We start from the raw sequence: 22,000 nt of genomic DNA, 5'->3' as shown, positions 1-22,000 counted from the left end.
AAACACATTCAAATTTTTAAATTAAATTTGTTTGTTATTTAGCAGCATTCAATTGGTGTTATAGCCTTATAGCTTAAGAAAAGAAATTATGGAACATAATAAAGATGCGAAGGCTAAAATCAAATGGTTGGAAAACCATGGATAAAAAACGAATTGGTAATTCTGTTAAACAACAAACTCTTATTCTATTTGGTTGAAAAAACAGGTTCCAAAAGAGGGAGCTAAAATATGCAAGCCAATATGCAATTTCAAAGGTAAGAATCACATGGAGCAGCTTTTTGTTTCTAATATTATTGTACATGGTTACAATGATGAATTAACCCAATCTTGATCAATGCGAAATATATTTTTAAAGATAAATGCTATTTGTACACCAAAATTAATCACTAAAATCAACCACTAATGTATTTGTGTATAAATACATGTGTGGTTTAATTTATTTTCAATGTGTATTTGTATTCCAACATATATTTTATACTAGTGGCTGACTTTGGTGGCTGATTTTGGTGTACACATAGCATAACCCATTTTTAAAATATGTGAAAACCGATGTTTGAAAAGTTACGTCTCTTTGTGAAGTTATGACTTATTCAAAAGTTGTAACTTATTAAAAAATTATAATTCATTGAATAATTATATCTTTTGAAATAAACTTTTTTTATTCACGAGTACGTAGTTGCATATACGTAATTGTATATTGCATGTACTCAGTAGTAGCCCATTTTACACACCATACTAAATTAGGGGATGCGAATTAAGTTTAAAGGAGAGTGTGTCGCATACACATTGAAAAATTGTGCTATTATATTCTCTACTCTTTTTGTTGCAATATTTACCATCAGTTCAATTTTGACTTGCTTTAATGGAAGATCAAACAATAGAAAAGAGTGTTCACATCTTAGATGCAAAGAAAATTCCCTTTTTTTTTTTGCGTGGTGAAAAAACTTTGTTTTTCTTATTAATGGATGATGTCTCAACATACAACCTGAATAGTATCACAGTTCCTCAGCAATCAACTACAACCAAGTAATCAAATCAAAATTTATACTTAGTTCAAGACAAGTATAAGAGCTTCTCCCAAATAAAGTACAGAATACATGCCTAAAAGCAGCAAAATAAAAGAATAATAATCCTAAGCTGGCTTCTTGATTACAGCGTAACAATGGGATACATAATTTTACGACCTCCCTAGTTTGATTCTTCCTCAAGAAATTTGATTTTGATCTAACCAACCCCACAGAAAAAATGGACCCAGATAAAGAAACAAATAATTAGAATAAATCGAAACAAAACTATTGAGCTCTAAAATACTGATTGTTACAAGCACTGCACACTATCAAATTGCCTTTTGTGATCCATTGCCTTCAAACCATTCCCATTTGCTTCTGCTTCCTCATCTCGATAATCTTCCTATGGGAATTAGAATGCAACTCGTGACGAAAAGTTGGGCTGGTTGCAGGACGGTACTCGGGGACCAGTCGACCAGACTTGAACCTAACCCCACAGGCATTACAAAGTGTTTTTGGCCCAAGCGGACCTGATCGCCACTGTGGAGTTTCTTCAGATCCACAGTGCTGACATTTCCTCCCAATGGTTGGGATTTTTATCACTTCTACTCCGGAAATTTCTCTACTAGATAGTCTCCACCAGGACTGATGACTTGAGACGTCAGCAATAGCCAGGCGAGGCCTACTACGACACTTGCTCCTTGCTCGGACAGGGACCTTCAGGTGATCAAAGCCGTTTAAGAGTGTAATGTTGTTAGTGCAGTTATTATTGGGGATGCTCCTTCTATATTCAAGCACTGAGGCTGTCCCTTGGTGCTTTGACATGTTAGGCTGAATAGATGGTATGTCGACAAATGTTTCGACAGCAGGAAATGCGTCTTTATTGGACAACCATTCAAGCTCTTCCTCGGCGAACTCCTGATAGATGAAAATGGGGGGCAAATTGATCTTCACATCACTCAGTGGATACCCAACTAATTAGTAATCAATGCAGACCTTTGGATAAAAGGAACAAGTGACCACATGATTTGTTTTCTTCAGACTGAAGAAATGAATGACTCTACCACAAGGAAAGCTTGGAAGAAAAGTAAGTGGAAAAATATGACCAAATATATAGTCTACATAATGTTTATTACCTGATCTAGTGTTTGCGATGCAATGATGAACACATAAATAAAAATATGTAAGCACCTGTTAATGTTCTACTTTTGAAAAGAAAATTATAATAACCAACTGCACTATAGGACAGTACCCCCATATTTTGCAAACAAAAAGAAAAATTAAGTTTCACTGCCATTTTTTCAATAACACCCTTGAGTAATTAAGATAAATCCTGTAGTAACACACTAACACTAACAAATGACCACCACATTTTGAGTAAAAGCTTGTCCTAAAGTATAGTGTACACACTTATAAAAGAAACTAAAGCCAATCAAGAACCTTTTATGTTCAATAAAAGATAATCCATACATCTTATCTTATTTCTCTTAATGCCCTATGCAACTGACTCAATAAGCTTAGTCCAAATTTTAATTCCACCCAATACCCGCCAAATCAGCATATAAAACATAAACGTTTTTCCTAACATTTCTGTTTTCAAAATCACAAGATTCCGAAATAGTCACAATCAAAAAGCAAAAAATTTGTTTTCTTTTTCTCGGGCATTAAGATTCCGAAAGAACTGAAAATGGAATATAAAACTTACAGAGAATGAATAGTTAGGATCATCCATGGCCAATGGATTGAATGAAGGTTGCTTGCATTCTGGGTTACAAGGAAATCCTTTCCTGCGTCTGTCAACAACAGCATCATTATCCTCACCTACGTCGGATGAGAAATCCAAGAGGTCATCGACGGTACCAAGAACCTCCATTCCTGAAAGGACAGACATTTGAAAACACAATAGTGAAAAGTATGCAGCAGAATTATGTGTTATCTAGAACTTCAAAGTACAAACTCATCAGTATATGAAATATGTAATAGACAATGAAAAATCACACCGAAATATGGAAGCATAAGATGTGTTCTGTCTCCACTACCCAATATAAATATATATATGTGGCACCATCATAAACACAAATTAAATGATAAGTATATCCATAATTAATAAAGGAGTGTGGTAAGGTGAACACTCGTCCCCAGGGCTATCATTTTAGGATTTCACTAAATATTGTGCAAGTCCCATGCTTTTTGTGGATCATTTGAAAAGTTTATCTTAAAGAAAGGATGCTATATTTTTGTATAAATTAGCACCATATGCCATCCTATATTGACACAGGTCAATTGTCCATTTTTCTTCGATTCTTTCGGTCCCTAGTTCCCTATTGCACAATCACTTAGAATATAGTTTTCTCTTCTCTCTTCTTTATGTCTCTCTTTTTCTTTCTTCTTGTTGCTTTTGTAAGAAAATGTCACTCTCAAGTCAGGTTGCCAATGAGTAAGAACAATTCAGACCCATGTAACTTAAAAATAAGTTTAGGGATATTTTAGTTGTAAACAAATATCATTTTGAAGAGGAAAAAATAATGACTATTGGTTGAAATGATTTGTCTAGAGCATGAATAAAAATATGTACATAGTCAGTACAAGTCCCGATAAAAGAAAGAAATCAATATTGCTGTTATTATTATCACTATTGTTTGAAAAACTTTTGCCACTCTATGATATAAACGTTATCGACTACAGCCATATCAACTGCAAGAGCCACTATTAATAGCTATAACAATCGGGATTACATAGTCATATATTTATTTAATGATTGAGATTTTTGGGATGTAAATTCACAGAAGAAAAAGGCAAAGAAGTTACTTCCGAGTAAATCTTTAGCCATCAAAAAACAAAACAGAATATATTATGTACAACACTTGGAGAGAATAAAACAACATTCAAAAATGGTTACACTACAACATGCTCCCTAAGGAAAGAAAACAATCAAAAGACTACCAAAAAAAAGAACTAAAATATGTATGATAATGGACATTTCAAAAGTTCATACTTCACGTTTCTGATACTTGTTACAAGTTTTCCACTCACAGACGCATAAAGTACTACTCAAAATGGGAGCAAACAATGAAGAAACATGCACTACAAGCAACTAAGGGTTTTGTACCAACTTCAAAGTTCAACTAAGACCATAAAAACTCACTTTTTCAAACCATAAAAAACAACTATTCCATTTTGCAGCATGCTCAGTTAAATAGGCAAATTATAAATGTATTGTAGAGAAAGAGGACAAAAGAAACATGTTGATACTAAGGCATGAGAGAAAAAGATAAGAAAGGAAATGAAAACAGGTAGGAAGCAGAGTAGGACAAATAAGTACAGTACCTAGCTCGAATGCTTTCAACTTTGCAACTTTTTGGGTCACAGAAAGTTGTTGCAGTAGCTGAAACTGAGACGAAAGGAAAGAAACCCCAGAGCAAGTAGGTATGAGGCTTTGAGATATTGAGGGACTGAGAACAAGAGATGGTGAGGCACGTGTAGGGATTAGGGAGGGACATTTTGTTAATTTCATACTTGTCCATGTTCTCTTTTGTCTTTTTACTAATTTTGTTTTCTCTTGATACAATTGTAATTGTTAGTAGATAAAACATAACTTATAAGATGATAATCATTCCTTATGTATCACTTTAGCACTATGATTGCTGAAATCAATTGAAAATTGAAGGAAAACATCAAATAAAACAATTTCAATATCTGCATCATAAAAGATGTTTTAATTAATTAAAAAAAAGAAATCATCATTCTCGACAGAAATTATTTATTACATTGGCTTATTGTTGGTATTATACATTGGAATGAATTTTCCTAGTTGTTACCCTAAATTCACTAAACGCACACACACACAAAAGAACGAAGGAAAGAAACAGAGAAGAGAAGAGAGAAGGGTGAGCTCGAAGGGGGAAGAAGAGAGATCGAGAAAGGGAGATGGAGAGCTCGAGAGTCAGGGAGTAAGGGAATGGGAGGAGGACGCTGCGACGATCAAGAAGGCTTTGACTTCGTCATCCTCGTGCATCCGTCGCTGCTACCATCATCAATTGAAGCTGCTGCGCGTGGAGAGAAGGGGAGACGACGCCGCTGGCTCTGTCATGGATCGCCGACGCCGTTCAAGCCACTACAAGAGGAGAACGCCGCTGCGTGAAGGGAGGTGATGAGCGAAGTAGAACGCGTACAGGAAGAAGGAGAGCACGACGACTAGAAGGAGGCAGCGCCGCTGCCGTTGCTGCTAGGGCTAGTCGCTGGAATTCCTGGTCCTTACTGGTGAGTCAATTGTGCCCTAGCTACTAGAGTTACCATTTCTGAAACCTTGTCACTTTGAAATGATCCTGTCTCTGCCTCTAATATTCCTAATTATACTGTATTCGTTGGAATCGCCACAATTAGAGCTCTGGAGAAGACAAATTGTTGCGCCATCCTCTTCATTTTGACTCTGAACCTCCATTCATAACCCTGTAACGTTTCCACTCTTGTTCTGTTTAGCATTTTGTTTCTCTGCTATATACTTATTTTAATTACGGTAGCCGATACCAGTGTTTTAGTGCTGATGTGTTCTGCTGGAACTGTCAAAATTGTTGTTGCTGCAAGTGTGATCATGGTTGGTGCTGCTGCCGCGTCCTGATTATGTTGGAATTGTTGCTGTTGCTGTGAATTCAAAAAGAGCAGGTTTATCGTGGTTAATTCCTTGGGTTTAGCTAATTGAGGTAGGGGATTTAATTTAAATGATTTTAATTTAAGAAATGCCTACAAAATTTATTGAATAACTGCAAATATGTTTAATTATTGTGAGTAATTGATTAATTATATGGATGTTGAGTTGTGGCTGCAAATGTGATTGAGCTTGTTGATTTTGTGAAATTGATTGGTTATGTGTGAATTATGAATTGTGGATAAGTAATTGCTGAGAATGCTGAATCTTGATGGATTATATTGGTTGATTGCTGTTGAGTTAGTTATTAGATATATTGTAATAGTGGTGAACTTGGTTGGTGATTGTTTTGAAATTGATTTTGAGAGGTATTGAAGGTTGAATCTTGAAATATTAAACTTTTTGTTGAAAATATGATTTTCTGCATTACTTTTAAATGAAGTTAAAAACTATAACTAATTCTGTAATGATCGGAATTGCGTGGGGCCAAGTCTAGGTTAAACTTGGGAATAGATGGAACTGGACTGGAAAATTTGAGACATTTTCGTTAAATATACAATGTATGGCGAATTTTTGAAGTCAGGTCGTTGAATTTTTCCTGCTGCAAAAAAATTCGAATAGGGCAGCAACTTGGTTGTCTTGCTACAACTTCTACGAGCTGAGTTCTAGAGCGAAATCAATTTTGTTTTAAAATTTGATTAACTTGGTTTATTTCCGTAAAACTTCAGAATTTTAGGAGTTAAGGATTGAGAGTTGTGAATTTTTGAAAATTGGTGATCAAAGTTGGAAAGAATCAGTTTTCAGCAAGTTACGCATCAACTTCCAATGCTTGTAACTCTTAGAATTGAACAGCGAATGGGTTGCAACCAAGACACAATTGTTGCTAGATAAGTTAAGAGTCTCCAAACCAAAATTTAGCTTAATTGAAGTTTTGTAGTATATGTTTTGCAAGTTGAAAGATACTAAGCTTGCTGGTTATGCAAGTTGAAAGATACTAAGCTTGCTGATTTCTAAAACAGATTTTGACATATTCCTATCTAACTTTCAAGCTATATAACTCCTTCATTAAAAATGGTATTGATCTGGAATCAATTGGAAAAGAGACCTAGATAAGTTAAGTTAAACCATATTAATTTTAAAGGTCATTGAATTTAATTTGGATTATATATGGAATTTTGAATATTGTAGGCTGTTGCTGTTTTCTAGTTTTTAAGTACTGCAGAGTAGTCACGATTTTCCTTCTATTCCCAAGGCTGGAATCAATTGGAAAAGAGACCTAGATAAGTTAAGTTAAACCATATTAATTTTAAAGGTCATTGAATTTAATTTGGATTATATATGGAATTTTGAATATTGTAGGCTGTTGCTGTTTTCTAGTTTTTAAGTACTGCAGAGCAGTCACGATTTTCCTTCTATTCCCAAGGCTAGAGTGATAAAAAAAATTATGATTTTTAGTTTATTAGAAAGCTTAATTCGAGACGGCCGCCTGGACATAAAGTGTGTGTAATTCCGAATTCATTTGGTATTTTGAAAACATAATTGAAATTAGACTGTCGAGGTTGTTTGGTGACAACCTTGAATATGAGATTTAAGAATAGATTTTCTATACTATTATCAGATGTTTTTGAGAATATATTGTTGTGGCAATTGCTGATAAAAGGCTGGTGTAAAGAGGGAACCTGTAAGGGTGGCTAAGTTCTATTTTTAGAGGAGAGTATGTCCAAATTTTTATAAAAGTATAAGGATTTAATTAAAATGAATATTTAATGCTTGTTTAATGGTGATAACCATTGTTGTCAAACTCGCGAGTTAACTCGTAAACTCGCACACGAGTTTACGAGTTTAGGTAGTGGAATCGAGTTAACTCAGACACAAACTCGTTTCTGAGTAGACTCGGGTAGACTAGGATAAACTCGGTCAAACTCGCGAGTTTATTCATGAGTCAGCGAGTTTGATTTAGGTTGGGTTTTTTGCCAAAACGGCCCGTTTTGGGCAAAGAAAAAAAAAAAAGAAAGGCTGCAAGGGAGCAACCCACTAACCCAGCTAACCCTAAATCCTCTTTACTCGCACTCACTCTCTTCTCCTCTCCAAGCTCTCTTCTTCTTCGCGTTTCGTCATCAACAGTCCATCCCTTGCCGCCGTCTGTCCCCGATCTGTCACTGCCGTTCGCCGTTTCTCAAACCACCGTTCTCTCACTCTTGCTCTCTCACTCAGCTCAACACACTCTCACTCTCTCGCTCCCTGTTCTGCATCGAAGAACACAGATTCGTGGAGTACATCAGTCAGCACAACACAGCGACACCAGTGTCAGACACGCTTCCGTCGGTCGTTGTGGAGCACAGTTCCGTCGGTCGTCGGGGAGCACAGTACAGCAACGCGCCAACGCCAGTGTCAGCTACTCAGCTGAGCCTACTTCATTCTGCCATCTTAGCCTTCAGGTATGTTTAAAAATAAATTAGTTACTGAATTGAATCAATTGATTCATTTCTTAGTTGTTACTTGTTAGTGTGAGTTTAATCTGTAATGTTGGTAGTTGAACAAATTTAAATAATTTTGGTATAATGGTATGATTTCTACCATTTTGATTCTGAAATTAACTTTTTAAATTTTTTTTAGTTTGAATTCTGGTGTGATGAATGACGAAATATGGATTAATGAATCTGAATATCTGATAGTTACATATTTGTTAATGAATGATGAAATATGGATTTTTGAATAAACTCTGGTGTTAGATACTTGGACAGTTAGACTGTTAGTTACTTTGATATTTTTTATTAATGAATCTGAATATCTGAAATACTGAAACTCTGATATGTTAGTTTAGTTTAGTTTATTGAAAACTGAAATCTGAATTTAGAAAATCTGAAATGTTAGTTTAGTTTAGTTTAGTTTATTGATTGCTGAAATCTGAATTTAGAAAATCTAAAATGTTAGTTTAGTTTAGTTTATTGAAATATGAAATCTGAATTTATGAAATCTGAAATGTTAGTTTAGTTTAGTTTAGCTTAGTTTAGTTTATTGAAATTTGAAACTCTGGATAACTTTGCTAAATTAATTATTTAGTTTGTTGATTTGTTGATTTAGGGACACAAATACAAAATGTCTGAAACAAATGATGTTTCTGATGAAGATGGTGAAGATGATGATGTTGATGCCATGGAAGATGAAGATATTGGAGGATTTCAGTTTTAGACTTTTACTTTATTAGAACATTTAGTTGTTGCTTTGTTATTTTCTTTTGTTTTTCGGTTGTGTTATATGAAGCTTTGATTGTGTGATTGTGTGTTTTATGTTGAACTAGATGCATATTTGTGAAGGATTTGAATGTGTGGTCTAGAGTACTTGTTATAATTGTAGTATTATGTTAATTTATTATGTGTTTTGATGTTAAAATTGTTAAGTTTAAATGCCTATATTTGATTAAATATATATATTATACATAATATATATATTTTTTATAAAAAATTTATAACAGGTAAACTCGTACGAGTCTACGAGTCGAGTTTACGAGTCGAGTCTAGGTCAGCTCCACGAGTTTACCTAGACTCGCGAGTTTGACAACCTTGGTGATAACTTCACTGATTCTCTTGAGAAAAGATATTTGGTTTATGAAGTTGTTTGCAAGGACGTGGGTTTTTTTCCGCTTGCGTATTTATAATTATAAAAGAGACTCTGAATGAGAAAGAAAATAAAGAATTGAGCCTTATCACATATTAATCTAATGTATGTTCATCTGCTGCGTTTCCTGCGGTATTGATTCATATTATATTCCTGTAAGGCAGAGGGGTTATTTCCTGCGTATAGAGGTATTGTGACCACCTGTATCATTTCTGTAGGCAGAGGGTTATTTCCTGCATACAGAGGGTGTCTTGGCAAGCACAGGCTGAATGCCACCCTGCAGAGCAGAGGGGTTATTTCCTGCATGCAGTGGGTGTTGCCATCAGGAAAGACATATCTGTTTCAGCTGCTTCTGCTTATGTCGGGAGCGGGTAGAAACCGAGAAATGAGCTTATTACCTGTACTAGGGCTAGACATGCATCATCTTGTTTGTGCATTATTCTTTTTTATATTTCCTGTGCTTTTATGTTGTTCCTTGTTTGGTTTGTTTGTGTTCTATTTGTCTGTTTGTGTTCTATTTGCCTGTTTTTGAATTGCGCTTAGGGTTAGATATTATATGAAATGTCATACTAGTTCAGCATAGACTTAATGAACCTATGTTTGGAACAGGTTGACTATTCATACTGAGATTGACATAAGCTAATATCCAGTTCTTTTTCAACGTAATTTCAAAGAGTTTTATATAATTACTGAAAATGAATATCGTTGAATTAAATTAACTATTTGCATTTTTATTCTTTACTTTTACGGCATTCTCGACCTCTACTGAGAACTTGTGGTTTGGTTCTCATCCCCAAATTTTTCACCCTTTCAGTGACATAGGTTTAAAGATTCACATGAAGCTGCGAGCGATTAGTAGGTTTTCTTTATGATTTTAATTACTTTCATAGAGTCTTGATGGGAGGGAATTCGCCGGTTAGGATTTTCACAAAGTAGTCCCTCGAAGAAGACCGATTACATCCGGAAGGAAATTTTCGGTATAATGCAAAAAGACCAAGAGACACTCTTTGAATATTGGACTCGATTCAAGAGGCTGTTGGAATCTTGTCCACATCATGGGTTAGATATTCACTTGCTCATTAGCTATTTCACTGGAGGTCTTTATGCACCAGATAAGAGATTGCTCACCGCCTCTAGTGATGGTTTCCTTTTTAAGAACAAGACGACGACGGAAGCATGGAGTTTGATCAATGATATCGCCGAGGCTACCCAACATGTGAGAGTGAGAGACAATCCTCCCAAGAGTGTAGTGGAAGCACCTCCTTCCGAATCGGCTTTGACTAAAGTGTTTGGAGACATGACCACTCTCCTCACGGAGATTCGCAAAGAACAAAAGGCATTTCAATCAATCCAAGTCATCCAAGCCCCACCTCAAATTCTCCAGTTTGAAGGACTTCCTAGAGTATGTGGTTTATGCTCTAGTACCGCACATTACACCGACCAATGCCATCAAATTCAAGAGGATTACACTCTCGCGGTAGCCAACGTGAACTACAACAACCGCCCACCCTATCAATCTCAAAGTCAAAACAATTACTCATGTAATAGTTCTAATCAATGGTGGAGGGACAATGCTCAAAGGAACAACCATAATCAAAGATGGAACCAAGACAGCGCATCTTCTCCTTACCATAACAACAACCAATCTTCTTCCCAATACCACAATAATAACCACCAAAACCACCATAATCAACCATACCAACACTCACAACAAAACCAAAACAACAACCATAGATACCAAACGCTTCACCAAAGACAACAATCCAACCAATTCTCCTCCTCTTCCACTAATCAAAGTGATGACTCTAACCGTGCACTCTACCAGGAGCAAAAGAGACTTAGGGCTATGGTAGAAAAAAATGAAGAGAACACTAGGAATCTCAATGCACAATTTGGTAACATGAGTGTTCAATTGTCCAACATAACCGAAATGCTTTCAAGGATGTCTCTACCTCCTTCCAACAATACCCACACCAACCAAGCCTCAAGCTCTTCTAACTTTCCATCCCAACCCCTTCCAAACTCAAAGGGCGATTTCAATGCTATTACTATACGGTCGGGGACTACATTGGAGGAGATACCTCCTAGGGCCATGAAAGATATTCATGAGGAGGAAGTGGTTGAAGTTCCACATGAGGATGAGGGAGACACAAAGCAAGAGGAAGGAGAAGTGAGACTTAAGGAGCCTAAGAGGAAGGCTATAATGGATGAATCAATTTCCATTCCATTCCCTTCCATAGTAAAGAAGGTCAAGAAAACTCCGGAGTTTGATCCAAACATACTTCAGGTATTCAAGAAGGTTGAGGTAATCATTTCACTTCTTGATGTCATTCAACAAATTCTGAAGTATGCTAAGTTTTTAAAGGGTTTGTGCACACACAAAGATAGGATTGGTGAGTTGGAAACATTGTCATTGGGTAGTTCCATCTCTTCATTGATGAAGCTTATTTCAAAAAAGTGTAGTGACCCTAGACCATGTCTAGTATCTTGTTGGATTGGTGGAGTTGCTTTTTATGATTGCATGTGTGATTTGGGGCTTGTGTGAGTATCATGCTACTCTCTATATTTGCAAGGTTGAAGTTAGCTCCATTGAAAAGGTCGGCCGCCAAATTTGTCTTAGCCGAAAAGAGTGTGATCACCGTAGTAGGGATAGTGGAACATGTGCTTGTGACAATTAAGGATTTAATGTTTCCGGTTGATTTCTATGTCCTTGAAATGCCTCGGACGGATAATGGAAGTTCTTCCTCCGTTTTGCTTGGTAGACCTTTCTTGAAGACCTCTAAATTTAAATTGGATGCCTTTACCGGCACATACTCTTTTGAGGTAGGTGATAAGACCGTCAAGTTTAACTTGGAAGAGGCAATGAGACATCCATCAAAAGAGCACTCCGTCCTCCGTTGTGACGTGATTGATGAGGTAGTAGAGGAGATACAAAGAGAAGATTGCAACAGGTCGTACTATCCTGTTATTGAAGGGAACGATAAACACGAGGATAAACAAGAGAAAACCAACAAAGATGAGCTTCATGATTTTGGTAAAAAAGAACCTCAATTTAAAGCGAAAAGTGAATTAAAGCCTCTACCTTCTCACTTGAAATATGCATTCCTTGAGGACAACCAAGGACTTCCAGTAATCATTGCTAGTGAGCTCTCTAGCCAAGAAGAGAAGCTCCTAGAGGTCCTAAAGAAGCACAAGAAAGCAATCGGTTGGAGCTTGGCCGACATTGTGGGGATTGACCCTTATATGTGTATGCATCACATCTTCCTTTAAGAGGGAGCTCGGCCAGTTAGACAATCCCAAAGAAGGCTCAACTCCACCATTCTTGATGTGGTGAAAAAGAAAGTCACAAGGCTGCTTGATGCGGGTATTATTTATCCGATTTACGATAGTGAGTGGGTGAGTCTAGTTCAAGTTGTTCTAAAGAAATCAGGAATCACTGCTATAAAGAAAGATGATGGTGAAGTGGTCACAACAAGGGTGCAAAATGCTTGGCGTGTATGCATTGATTCTAGGAAGCCGAATGCTGCAACAACGAAAGACCATTACCTATTGCCATTTATTGACCAGATGTTGGACCGACTTGCAGGTAAATCTCATTACTGTTTTCTTGATGGTTTTACTCGCTATTTCCAGATACATATTGCTCTTGAGGATTCGAAAAAGACCACCTTTATTTGTCCTTTTGGCACCTTTGCTTACAAAAGGATGGCATTTGGGTTATGCAATGCACTCGCCACTTTTCAGCGGTGCATGACTAATGTCTTTTCTGATCTTATGGAGAGTTGTCTGGAAGTCTTTATGGACGATTTCAGTGTATATGAGAGTTATGTTTAATAGCTGTTTAGGGAACTTGGCTAAGGTCTTAGAGAGGTGTGTTGACACTAGCCTTGTCCTCAATTTCGGAAATGTCACTTCATGGTGAGACAAAGCATAGTGTTACGATACATAGTTTCTGATAAGGGCATTTATGTGGACCCGGCCAAGGTTGATGTCATTACCAGTTTACCTCACTCCTCTTCTGTGTGGGAGGTCCGTTCTTTTTTGGGGGGCATGCAGGATTCTATAGGACGCTTCATCAAAAATTTTAGCAAGATTAAATTGCCATTATGGCGCCTGCTACAAAAGGACGTTGCAGAAGCATTTGAGGAGTTGAGAAGAGCTCTTACCACGGCACCAATTGTGAGGGTCCCTGATTGGACGCAGTCGTTCGAAATCATGTATGACGCGTCAAATCATGTCGTAGGTGCCACGCTTGCACAACGCGATGGTAAGCTCCCTTACATTATTGCTTACTCTTCAAAGACATTGGATGCGGCGCAATCCAATTACACCACTACGGAAAAAGAGCTTCTAGCAATTGTTCATTCATTGGATAGATTTAGATCTTATTTGCTAGGCTCCAAAATAGTGGTGTAAACGGATCATGCAGCCCTAAAATATTTGTTGACAAAGAATGAGTCAAAACCTAGGCTCATACGTTGGATCTTGCTCTTGCAAGAGTTTGACGTTAAGATTAGGGATCGAAGTGGGTCACAAAATTTAGTTGCGGACCATCTGAGCTACCTTGAAAATCTTAAGTATGACCCATTTCCGATTGACGACTTATCTTCTTTGGATGGTTTGCATGCTATTTCGGATAGTTTTTCTTGGTTTGCACCTTTGGCGAATTACTTGGTTGCCAATATGTTCCCTCCCAACTTTTCAAAACATCAAAGAGACAAGTTAAGGAGTGATTCTAAGTATTACATTTGGGATAATCTTCACTTGTGAAAACAGAGAGTAGACCAAGTAATTAGTAGATATGTCCCGAAATTCGAATTTCAACCTATTCTTGAATCTTGTCATTCATCCGAGTGTGTTGGCCACTTTGTCCCACAACGACCCCTAAAAAAATTTTGGATTGTGGATTCTGGTGGCCGACATTGTTCAAGGATGCTAATCAATTTTGTGTGTCATATCACCAATGTCAAAAGTCAGGAAATGTATTCCAAAGGGATGAAATGCCTCAACAACCAATGTTTTGTGAAATCTTTGATGTATGGGACATAGATTTTATGGGGTCATTTTCTAACTTAAGTGGATATCTTTACATTTTGTTGGCGGTTGATTACGTATCAAAGTGAAGTGGGTGGAAGCGATACCCACTCGCCTTGATGACGCTAATGCTGTGGTTTTTTTCATTAGAAACAATATTGTATGCCGCTATGGGTCGCCACGAGCAATCGTGAGCGACCAAGGTACTCACTTTTGCAACAGGAAGATAGATGCACTACTCAAACGATATGGGGTACTACAAGGGAAATAAAGCAGGTTTTGAAAAAAGTGGTGAACCGAGAAATCGTGCGTGTGGGTGAACCATATCGCGTGAGTAGTGCTTCTATCTTTCTGTTACAAAAGTGAATACTTTGGTCGCTCACGATTGCTCCTGGCGACCCATAGCGCCATACAATATTATTTCTAATGAAAGAAACCACCGCATTAGCGTCATCAAAGTGGGTGGAACATCAAAGCGGATGGGTATCACTTCCACCCACTTTGATACGTAATCAACCGCCAACAAAATGTAAAGATATCCACCTGAGTTGGGAAATGGCCCCATAAAGTCTATGTCCCATACATCAAAGATTTCACAAAACAACATTGGTTGTTGAGGCATTTCATCCCTTTGGGATACATTTCCTGACTTTTGACATTAGTGACATGACACACAAAATTGGTTAACATCCTTGAACAATGTCGGCCACCAGAATCCACAATTCAAAATTTTTTTAGCCGTCTGTTGTGGGACAAAGTGGCCACCACACTCGGATGAATGACAAGATTCAAGAATAGGTTGGAATTCGGATTCAGTGACACATCTACGAATCACTTGGTCTACTTCCTGTTTCCACATGTGAGGGTCATCCCAAATGTAAGATTTGGAATCACTCCTCAATTTGTCTCTTTAATGTTTTGAAAAGTTGGGAGGGAAGATATTGGGAACCAAGTAATTCATCATAGGTGCAAACTAAGGAATACTATCCAAAATAGCATGCAAACCATCCAGAGGAAATGAGTCGTCAATCGGAAATGGGTCATACTTTAGATTTTCGAGGCGGCTCAGATGGTACGTAACTAAATTTTGTGACCCACTTCGATCCCTAATCTCATCGTCAAACTCTTGCAAGAGCAAGATCCAACGCATGAGCCTAGATTTCAACTCATTCTTTGTCAACAAATATTTTAGAGCTGCATGATTTGTATAGACCACTATTTTGGAGTCTAGCAAATAAGATCTAAATCTATCCAATGAATGAATAATTGCTAGAAGCTCTTTTTTCCGTAGTGGTGTAATTGGATTGCGCCGCATCCAATGTCTTTGAGGAGTAAGCAACAATGTAAGGGAGCTTACCATCGCGCTGTGCAAGCGCGGCACCTACGGCGTGATTTGACGCATCACACATGATTTCGAACGGCTGCGTCCAGTCAGGGCCCCTCACATTGGTGCCATGGTAAGAGCTCTTCTCAACTCCTCAAATGCTTCAGCACAAGCACTATCAAACTCAAAGTCAACGTCCTTTTGTAGCAGGTGCGATAACGGCAATGCAATCTTGCTAAAATTCTTGATGAAGCGCCTATATAATCCTGCATGCCCCAAAAAAGAACGGACCTCCCTCACAGAAGAGGGGTGATGTAAACTGGTAATGACATCAGTCTTGGCCGGGTCCACAGAAATGCCTTTATCTGAAACTATGTGTCCTAACACTGCCTTGTCTCACCATGAAGTGACATTTTTCGAAATTGAGGACAAGGCTAGTGTCAACACACCTCTCTAAGACCTTAGCCAAGTTCCCTAAACATCTATTAAAAGAAGTCCCATATACACTGAAATTGTCCATAAAGACTTTCAGACAGCTCTCTATAAGATTAAAAAAGACACTAGTCATGCACTGTTGAAAAGTGGCGGGTGCATTGCATAACCCAAATGGCATCTTTTTGTGAGCAAAGGTGCCAAAAGGACAAGTAAAGGTGGTCTTTTCCTAATCCTCAAGAGCAATATGTATCTAGAAGTAGCCAGTAAAACCATCAACAAAGGAGTAATGAGATTTACCTACAAGTCGGTCCAACATCTGGTCAATGAATGGCAAGGGATAATGATCTTTCTTTGTTGCGGCATTCAGCTTCCTATAATCAATGCATACCCGCTAAGCATTTTGCACCCTTGTTGTGACCACTTCACCATCATTTTTCTTTACAGCAGTGATTCCTGATTTCATTGGAACAACTTGAACTGGGTTCACCCACTCACTATCGAAAATCGGATAAATAATACCCGCATTAAGCAACCTTGTGACTTCCTTTTTCACCACATCAAGAATGGTGGGGTTAAGCCTTCTTTGGGGTTGTCTAACTGGCCAAGCTCCCTCTTGAAGGAAAATGCGATGCATACACATACGGGGGTCAATCCCCACAATGTCGGCCAAGCTCCAACCGATTGCTTTCTTGTACTTTCTTAGGACCTTTATGAGCTTCTCTTCTTCTTGGCTAGAGAGCTCACTAGTAATAATTACAGGAAGTCCTTGGTTGTCCTCAAGGAATGCATATTTTAAGTAAGAAGGTAGAGGCTTCAATTCACTTTTCGATTCAAGTTGAGGTTCGTTTTCACCAGGATCATGAAGCTCATCCTCATCAGCTTTCTCTTATTTATCCTTCCCTTCAATAACAGGATAGTACGACCTGTTGCAATCTTCTCTTTGTATCTCCGCTACTACCTCATCAATCACATCACAACGGAGGACGGAGTGCTCTTCAGGTGAATGTCTCATGGCCTCTTCCAAGTTAAACTTGATGGTCTTGTCACCTACCTCAAAAGAGTATGTGCCGGTAAAGACATTCAATTTAAATTTAGAGGTCTTCAAGAAAGGTCTACCAAGCAAAACGGAGGAAGAACTTCCATTATCCTTCCGAGGCATTTCAAGGATATAGAAATCAACCGGAAACACTAAATCCTTGATTGTCACAAGCACATCTTCTGCTATCCCTACTACGGTGATCACACTCTTGTCGGCTAAGACAAATTTGGCGGCCGACCTTTTCAATGGGGATAACTTCAACCTTGCATATATAGAGAGTGGCATGATACTCACACAAGCCCCCAAATCACACATGTAATCATAAAAAGCAACTCCACCAATCTAACAAGATACTAGACATGGTTCGGGGTCACTACACTTTTCCGGAATAGGCTTCATCAATGAAGAGATGGAACTACCCAATGACAATGTTTTGAACTCACCAATTCTATCCTTGTGTGTGCACAAGTCCTTTAAAAACTTAGCATACTTCGAAATTTGTTGAATGGCATCAACAAGTGGGATGGTTACCTCAACTTTCTTGAACACTTGAAGCATGTTTGGATCAGACTCCAGAGTTTTCTTGGCCCTCTTTACTATGAAAGGGAATGGAATGAGAATGGATTCATCCAATATAGCCTTCCTCTTAGGCTCCTTAAGGCTCACTTCTCCTTCCTCTTGCTTTGTCAAAACCTGAAAGAGTATTACCGTCAGTTAGGAATTTTCACACAATAATTTCGTTGATTGTATAGTTCTTAGCCAACAAATAATACTCAATCAAAGTTTAGAGTTTTGGTTGTCACAAGTCCAACCCAATTAAAATAACCGAGGGTATTAGTCCCGGGTTGTCTTCTCAAGGAATTGCAGTGAGGTATGCATATTATTGGTTATGGTATCCAAGGGGTGGGTTGGTAAAAAGACAAGAAAGCAAATGGTAAGGAAATAAAGGTAACAACTAAAGGAAGCAACTAATAAAGAGAGACATTCATGGCAAGGATTTAGAATATAGGCATTCTATCCTAGTCATCAATCATAATACAATGATTAACAAGAATTTATCCTATTTAGTCAACTCCAACACTGGAAGAAGGTACAATGTTATCTTCAATTCTGCATGAAATAGCCTCAGAAACTAGTTGAATTTGGGCCTTGAAAGCTCAGAAATCGCCCATAGCGAATTCACTTTAATGAGGTCATGTGTTGATTGTGACGCGTACGCATGGGTCACGCGTACGGGTCGTCTGGCTTTTTTTTTCTTGTCACGCATACGCGTCGCCTGGACGATGTACCTCGCTCTGAATGCTCCAAATCCTTGGTGTTGTAAATACTTCTTTATCGTTTATGGATACTTAATAGTTAATATTTGCATGTTGCATGATAGAAGGAATAAGTTGGTGAAATACCAAGGAATTTCCATGAAACCTTTTCTAGGGACATACCATTGATTGAATTGAAGAAAAATTGTGTTTACCAACTTGCTTGGAGTATTTTGTTTGTAGAACATGGAAAAGAGCTAGAACAGCATACCTTGTGAGATTTGAGCTTTAATAGATAGTTGCACTTTTCAGCCATAATGTTGTTCTTGTGTGAGATTATACTCGTTTTTTATTATGATCATTGATTTGCATGATGCTTCATGTCCTGTATTTGTGTTTGGATGCATTTAGCATGATTGAGGCCATCTTTGATGATAAACTCACTAACCTACATGGCCAACCCTTGCATTCACCTTTGTGAACCTCTTTGAGCCTATGAATCCCCTTTTATTCTGATGAAAGCACATTACTCCCCTTAAGCGAAAAATAATTGATGTCTCTGAATTACTCTGTGATTAGCATGGGTGGATTAGTGTGTAAATTCTAAGTGTGGGAGAATTTTGGGAAGCATTGGTGATAGAGGCATGAACTCTTTGTGAAAATTTTTGGGCAATTAGGTAATGCTCATACATTTCATTAATTAAAACATATGCATTCATAGTTCAATTTAAAAAAAAAACTTGTGAATAACAAAGTATGAAATAAAAGAGTAAATAAAGGATGCATATGGCATGTTTGAAAAGAAAATGCATGGGTAAAGTGAGATAGAAAAAGAAAATGGGTAGAAAGGTTGTATTGTTATCTGTACATAGGTGACGTAGGATTAGGTGGACACTCAAGCTAATCAAAGAACTAATTCTTTAAGTCCACTTAACCATAATTTATCCTACCTAAATCCTAGCCCCATTACATCCCTCTAAAGACCTCATGATATTTGTTATTCATATATTAAATATTAGTTGATTGTTAGATGACTTGCAAATCTTTGAAAAGCATGATAAAAGGAGAATTGAGTGGTTAAACCCTAAACATCGAGCGAATTGAGTGGATACACATCCGGTGAGGGGTTCGATCGCTCAATTCTATGTTCTTATGCCTCATATTGTATCTTCTTTCAAGTTCTTTAATTGGATAGTTTTGATAACTTCAATTCAATTCTTTGGACATTGATCTTAGTGCATGAACTCTTTGCGTTGGCCCTAAAATTTTCTTGTGATAGATTAGAATTTCATGGTTTGTTTCTACCAACTCTCATCATAGTACATATTGGCGATTAGCCTTAGGATAGTTGCATGCATTTAAGTAGTATATAGCATAAGTCATTTTCCCTTTCATCTATCTCCTTTGCGTGTGTTTAGCATGAGGACATGCTAGTGTTTAAGTGTGGGGGAATTGATGAATCCATATTTGATGATGCTTTTTGGCTAGAATTGAATGGATTTTCATCATATAAACTTGCACTTATTCCCTGGAATAGCATGCTTTTGAACTTTTCTCCCAAATTGCGCTTGATTATGAAAATATGCTCTTTCATGCTTGATTTAAGCTATTTTATTCCATTTGCCTTCCATTTGATGCCTTGATGTTGTTTGTGAATAATTTCAGGTGTATAAGGTAGGAATGGGTTGGAGAAAATGGAAGAAGAGCATGCAAAGTGGAGGAAACAAGAAGAATCAAAGGAGGTGAGTTCAGAGACGTGTGCATGCGCACAGCTACTTGTGCGTACGCACAGCTGCCCAATCAGAGCGCGTGGATTGTTTCGAGCGCGTCGCGCGCCCACTCAAACATCGCTTAGTGTGCGTGCACACAGCTGCTTGTGCGTACGCACAGGACGGGATTTTTTGTAAAGTGTCTGTGCGTCCGCACAGGTGTCTGCACATGACTTCATTAAAATGGCACGTGACTCGCGATTTGGGGGCTTTGGAGGCCCATTTCTGAAGTCTTCTAACTCATATTTGAAGGAAAAATGAGGAGGATAACATAGCATATCATTAGTATAGTTTAGGAGTAGTGGAAGGAAGCTTTTATTTTAGTTTTTTCTCTAAGTTTTTCATCATCTCTATTAGGGTTTATATTAGGGTTTTACATTCAAGTGCCATTTCCATTTTTGATCTTGGATTTTGCTAGCTTTCATTGTAAGTATTCTCTTATTATTACTCTTTATAGTTACGTTGTCATTACTCTTTCTTCTAATTCAAGTTATAGTTCAATTTTACTTCTCTCTTGCCATTTCAATTTCTTGTTGATGAATTTGATGTTTGATGTTTGTTTCATGCTTTCTTGTGTTATTCTTGTTGATTGAGATTAATTGTTGCTTTTAGTTTCAAGCCTTTTCTCAATTCTTCCATGTTTAAGGTTTATGCCCACCAAGTGTTTGACAAAATGTCATACATGATTTTAGGCTAAATTTTTAGCTCTTGGCTTGGGTAAAGTGAGCAATTGGGTTCCTAGAGTTGGAATGTCCAACATTTAGTTTCAATTCTTGGATTGTTAATTGTTCTTATTCCCGCTAACACTAATTTGTTGCTAAGGCAATTAGCAAGCAATTTAGGATTTGTGGGTTGAGAACACTTATGCTCATTTAACTTATTTTCCGATGTGAGGGTTGATCAAATGAGATTAATTCATCATAATTGTCATAGTTGTAGTTCCAACAAGGAAAGGACCCTTTGCTCACTCCAAGCCAAGACTCTTTTTATGCTTTGAATCTTTCATACGCTTATATGTTAATCTCTTTTATACTTTACTTGTTTATATTACATAGTCGGTTCTTTAATTTCTATATTTGTTAAATCATTACAATTTTTCATGTTCTTTCATTGCTTTATATGTTCATTTCTTCATTGACAGTCCCTTGATCACTACAATCGGAATTGCACACTCATTGCTCTAAAGTGGTCCTTAGGAGACGACTCGGGAGTCAAATACTCTCGGTTTTGAATTGGTTTTGCTTGTGACTATCTTTTGGATTAACAATTTGATTGATGGCCAATTTGTTGGGTTAGGACTATACTTACAACGCCAATTCCATTTTGATAATCAAGTTCCTAACCGGTGCTTTTGGGCGTTGTCAAATTTTGGCGCCGTTGCCGGGGAGTTCACTTTAAGTGTAATGAGTGCTACAAATTTGGTTGCTGTAAATATGTGAGTAGTATAAATACTTGATTTTTGGTTTGCTAATTGGCACTAATTGGTAGGAGGCGCCTCTGTCTTAGTATTGATAACAACTAACACTTTTTGTTTTTCTAGTCCTAGATGAGTAGATATAATTAGAACATATATACTCATTTGTTCATTGCTTTTATTGATATCATTGTGTTCTATTTTTCCTATTCATAATGAATTATCACCCTTTTGGCTTGGAGTCTAGTTGTTATCATGTTGTAGGGGGTAGCAATTTCAACGTTGGTTCAACTCAAGGTAGGGGCGGTCAATTCGAGGAAGGGTCACAAGCAATCAATTCTTGGCGACAAGGACTGTTGCGGGGCCCCTATGATCTTAACATCTATCAACCTCTCACACCTAGCGGAAACACGTCCTTATTACAATTTTGTCCATCCATATGCTCATGCTCCATACCCT

General features: G+C 37.6%; 2 protein-coding genes across 7 annotated transcripts; one reads left to right on the top strand and one right to left on the bottom strand.

Annotated features, from left to right (window-relative positions):
• Positions 1-1,027: 1,027 nt before the first annotated feature.
• On the bottom strand, positions 1,028-4,543 carry LOC107614333 (GATA transcription factor 1-like). The gene is made up of 3 exons (XM_088506393.1): positions 4,335-4,543; positions 2,713-2,882; positions 1,028-1,925 (listed from the first exon to the last, which is right to left on the bottom strand). Exons 1-3 carry the CDS (start codon positions 4,519-4,521, stop codon positions 1,365-1,367), a joined length of 918 nt encoding a protein of 305 aa, XP_088362519.1. The 5' UTR covers positions 4,522-4,543; the 3' UTR covers positions 1,028-1,364.
• Positions 4,544-5,126: 583 nt separating this feature from the next.
• LOC107613849 (uncharacterized) lies at positions 5,127-20,533 on the top strand. 6 transcript variants are annotated; one of them, XM_088506391.1, is made up of 5 exons: positions 5,127-5,267; positions 5,391-5,458; positions 5,592-5,707; positions 7,745-8,090; positions 8,737-13,421. In XM_088506391.1, exon 5 carries the CDS (start codon positions 10,253-10,255, stop codon positions 11,813-11,815), a length of 1,563 nt encoding a protein of 520 aa, XP_088362517.1. In that variant the 5' UTR covers positions 5,127-5,267; positions 5,391-5,458; positions 5,592-5,707; positions 7,745-8,090; positions 8,737-10,252; the 3' UTR covers positions 11,816-13,421. The 6 variants fall into 6 exon arrangements, 5 of the variants coding, with proteins under 5 accessions (XP_088362517.1, XP_088362515.1, XP_088362518.1 ...); XR_015905457.1 differs by lacking the exons at positions 7,745-8,090; positions 8,737-13,421 and adding an exon at positions 20,024-20,533; XM_088506389.1 differs by lacking the exon at positions 7,745-8,090.
• The last annotated feature ends 1,467 nt before the right edge of the window (positions 20,534-22,000 follow it).

This window comes from Arachis ipaensis, chromosome B2 (genome assembly GCF_059453495.1).
Source record: "Arachis ipaensis isolate K30076 ecotype BB chromosome B2, ASM5945349v1, whole genome shotgun sequence".
In the NCBI taxonomy this organism is placed as follows: domain Eukaryota; kingdom Viridiplantae; phylum Streptophyta; class Magnoliopsida; order Fabales; family Fabaceae; genus Arachis; species Arachis ipaensis.
Note: the sequence above shows the minus strand (reverse complement) of the source record. Positions and strands in the feature narration are given on the sequence as shown.

Excerpts from the sequence above, each read along its gene's own strand:
- LOC107614333 (XM_088506393.1), bottom strand. The coding sequence starts at position 4,521 with ATGAAATTAACAAAATGTCCCTCCCTAATCCCTACACGTGCCTCACCA. Across the intron at positions 2,883-4,334 it reads GTTGAAAGCATTCGAGCTAG|GAATGGAGGTTCTTGGTACC; the intron begins GTACTGTACTTA and ends CTGTCCTTTCAG. Across the intron at positions 1,926-2,712 it reads ATCCTAACTATTCATTCTCT|GAGTTCGCCGAGGAAGAGCT; the intron begins GTAAGTTTTATA and ends TTCATCTATCAG.
- LOC107613849 (XM_088506389.1), top strand. The coding sequence starts at position 10,253 with ATGCAAAAAGACCAAGAGACACTCTTTGAATATTGGACTCGATTCAAG.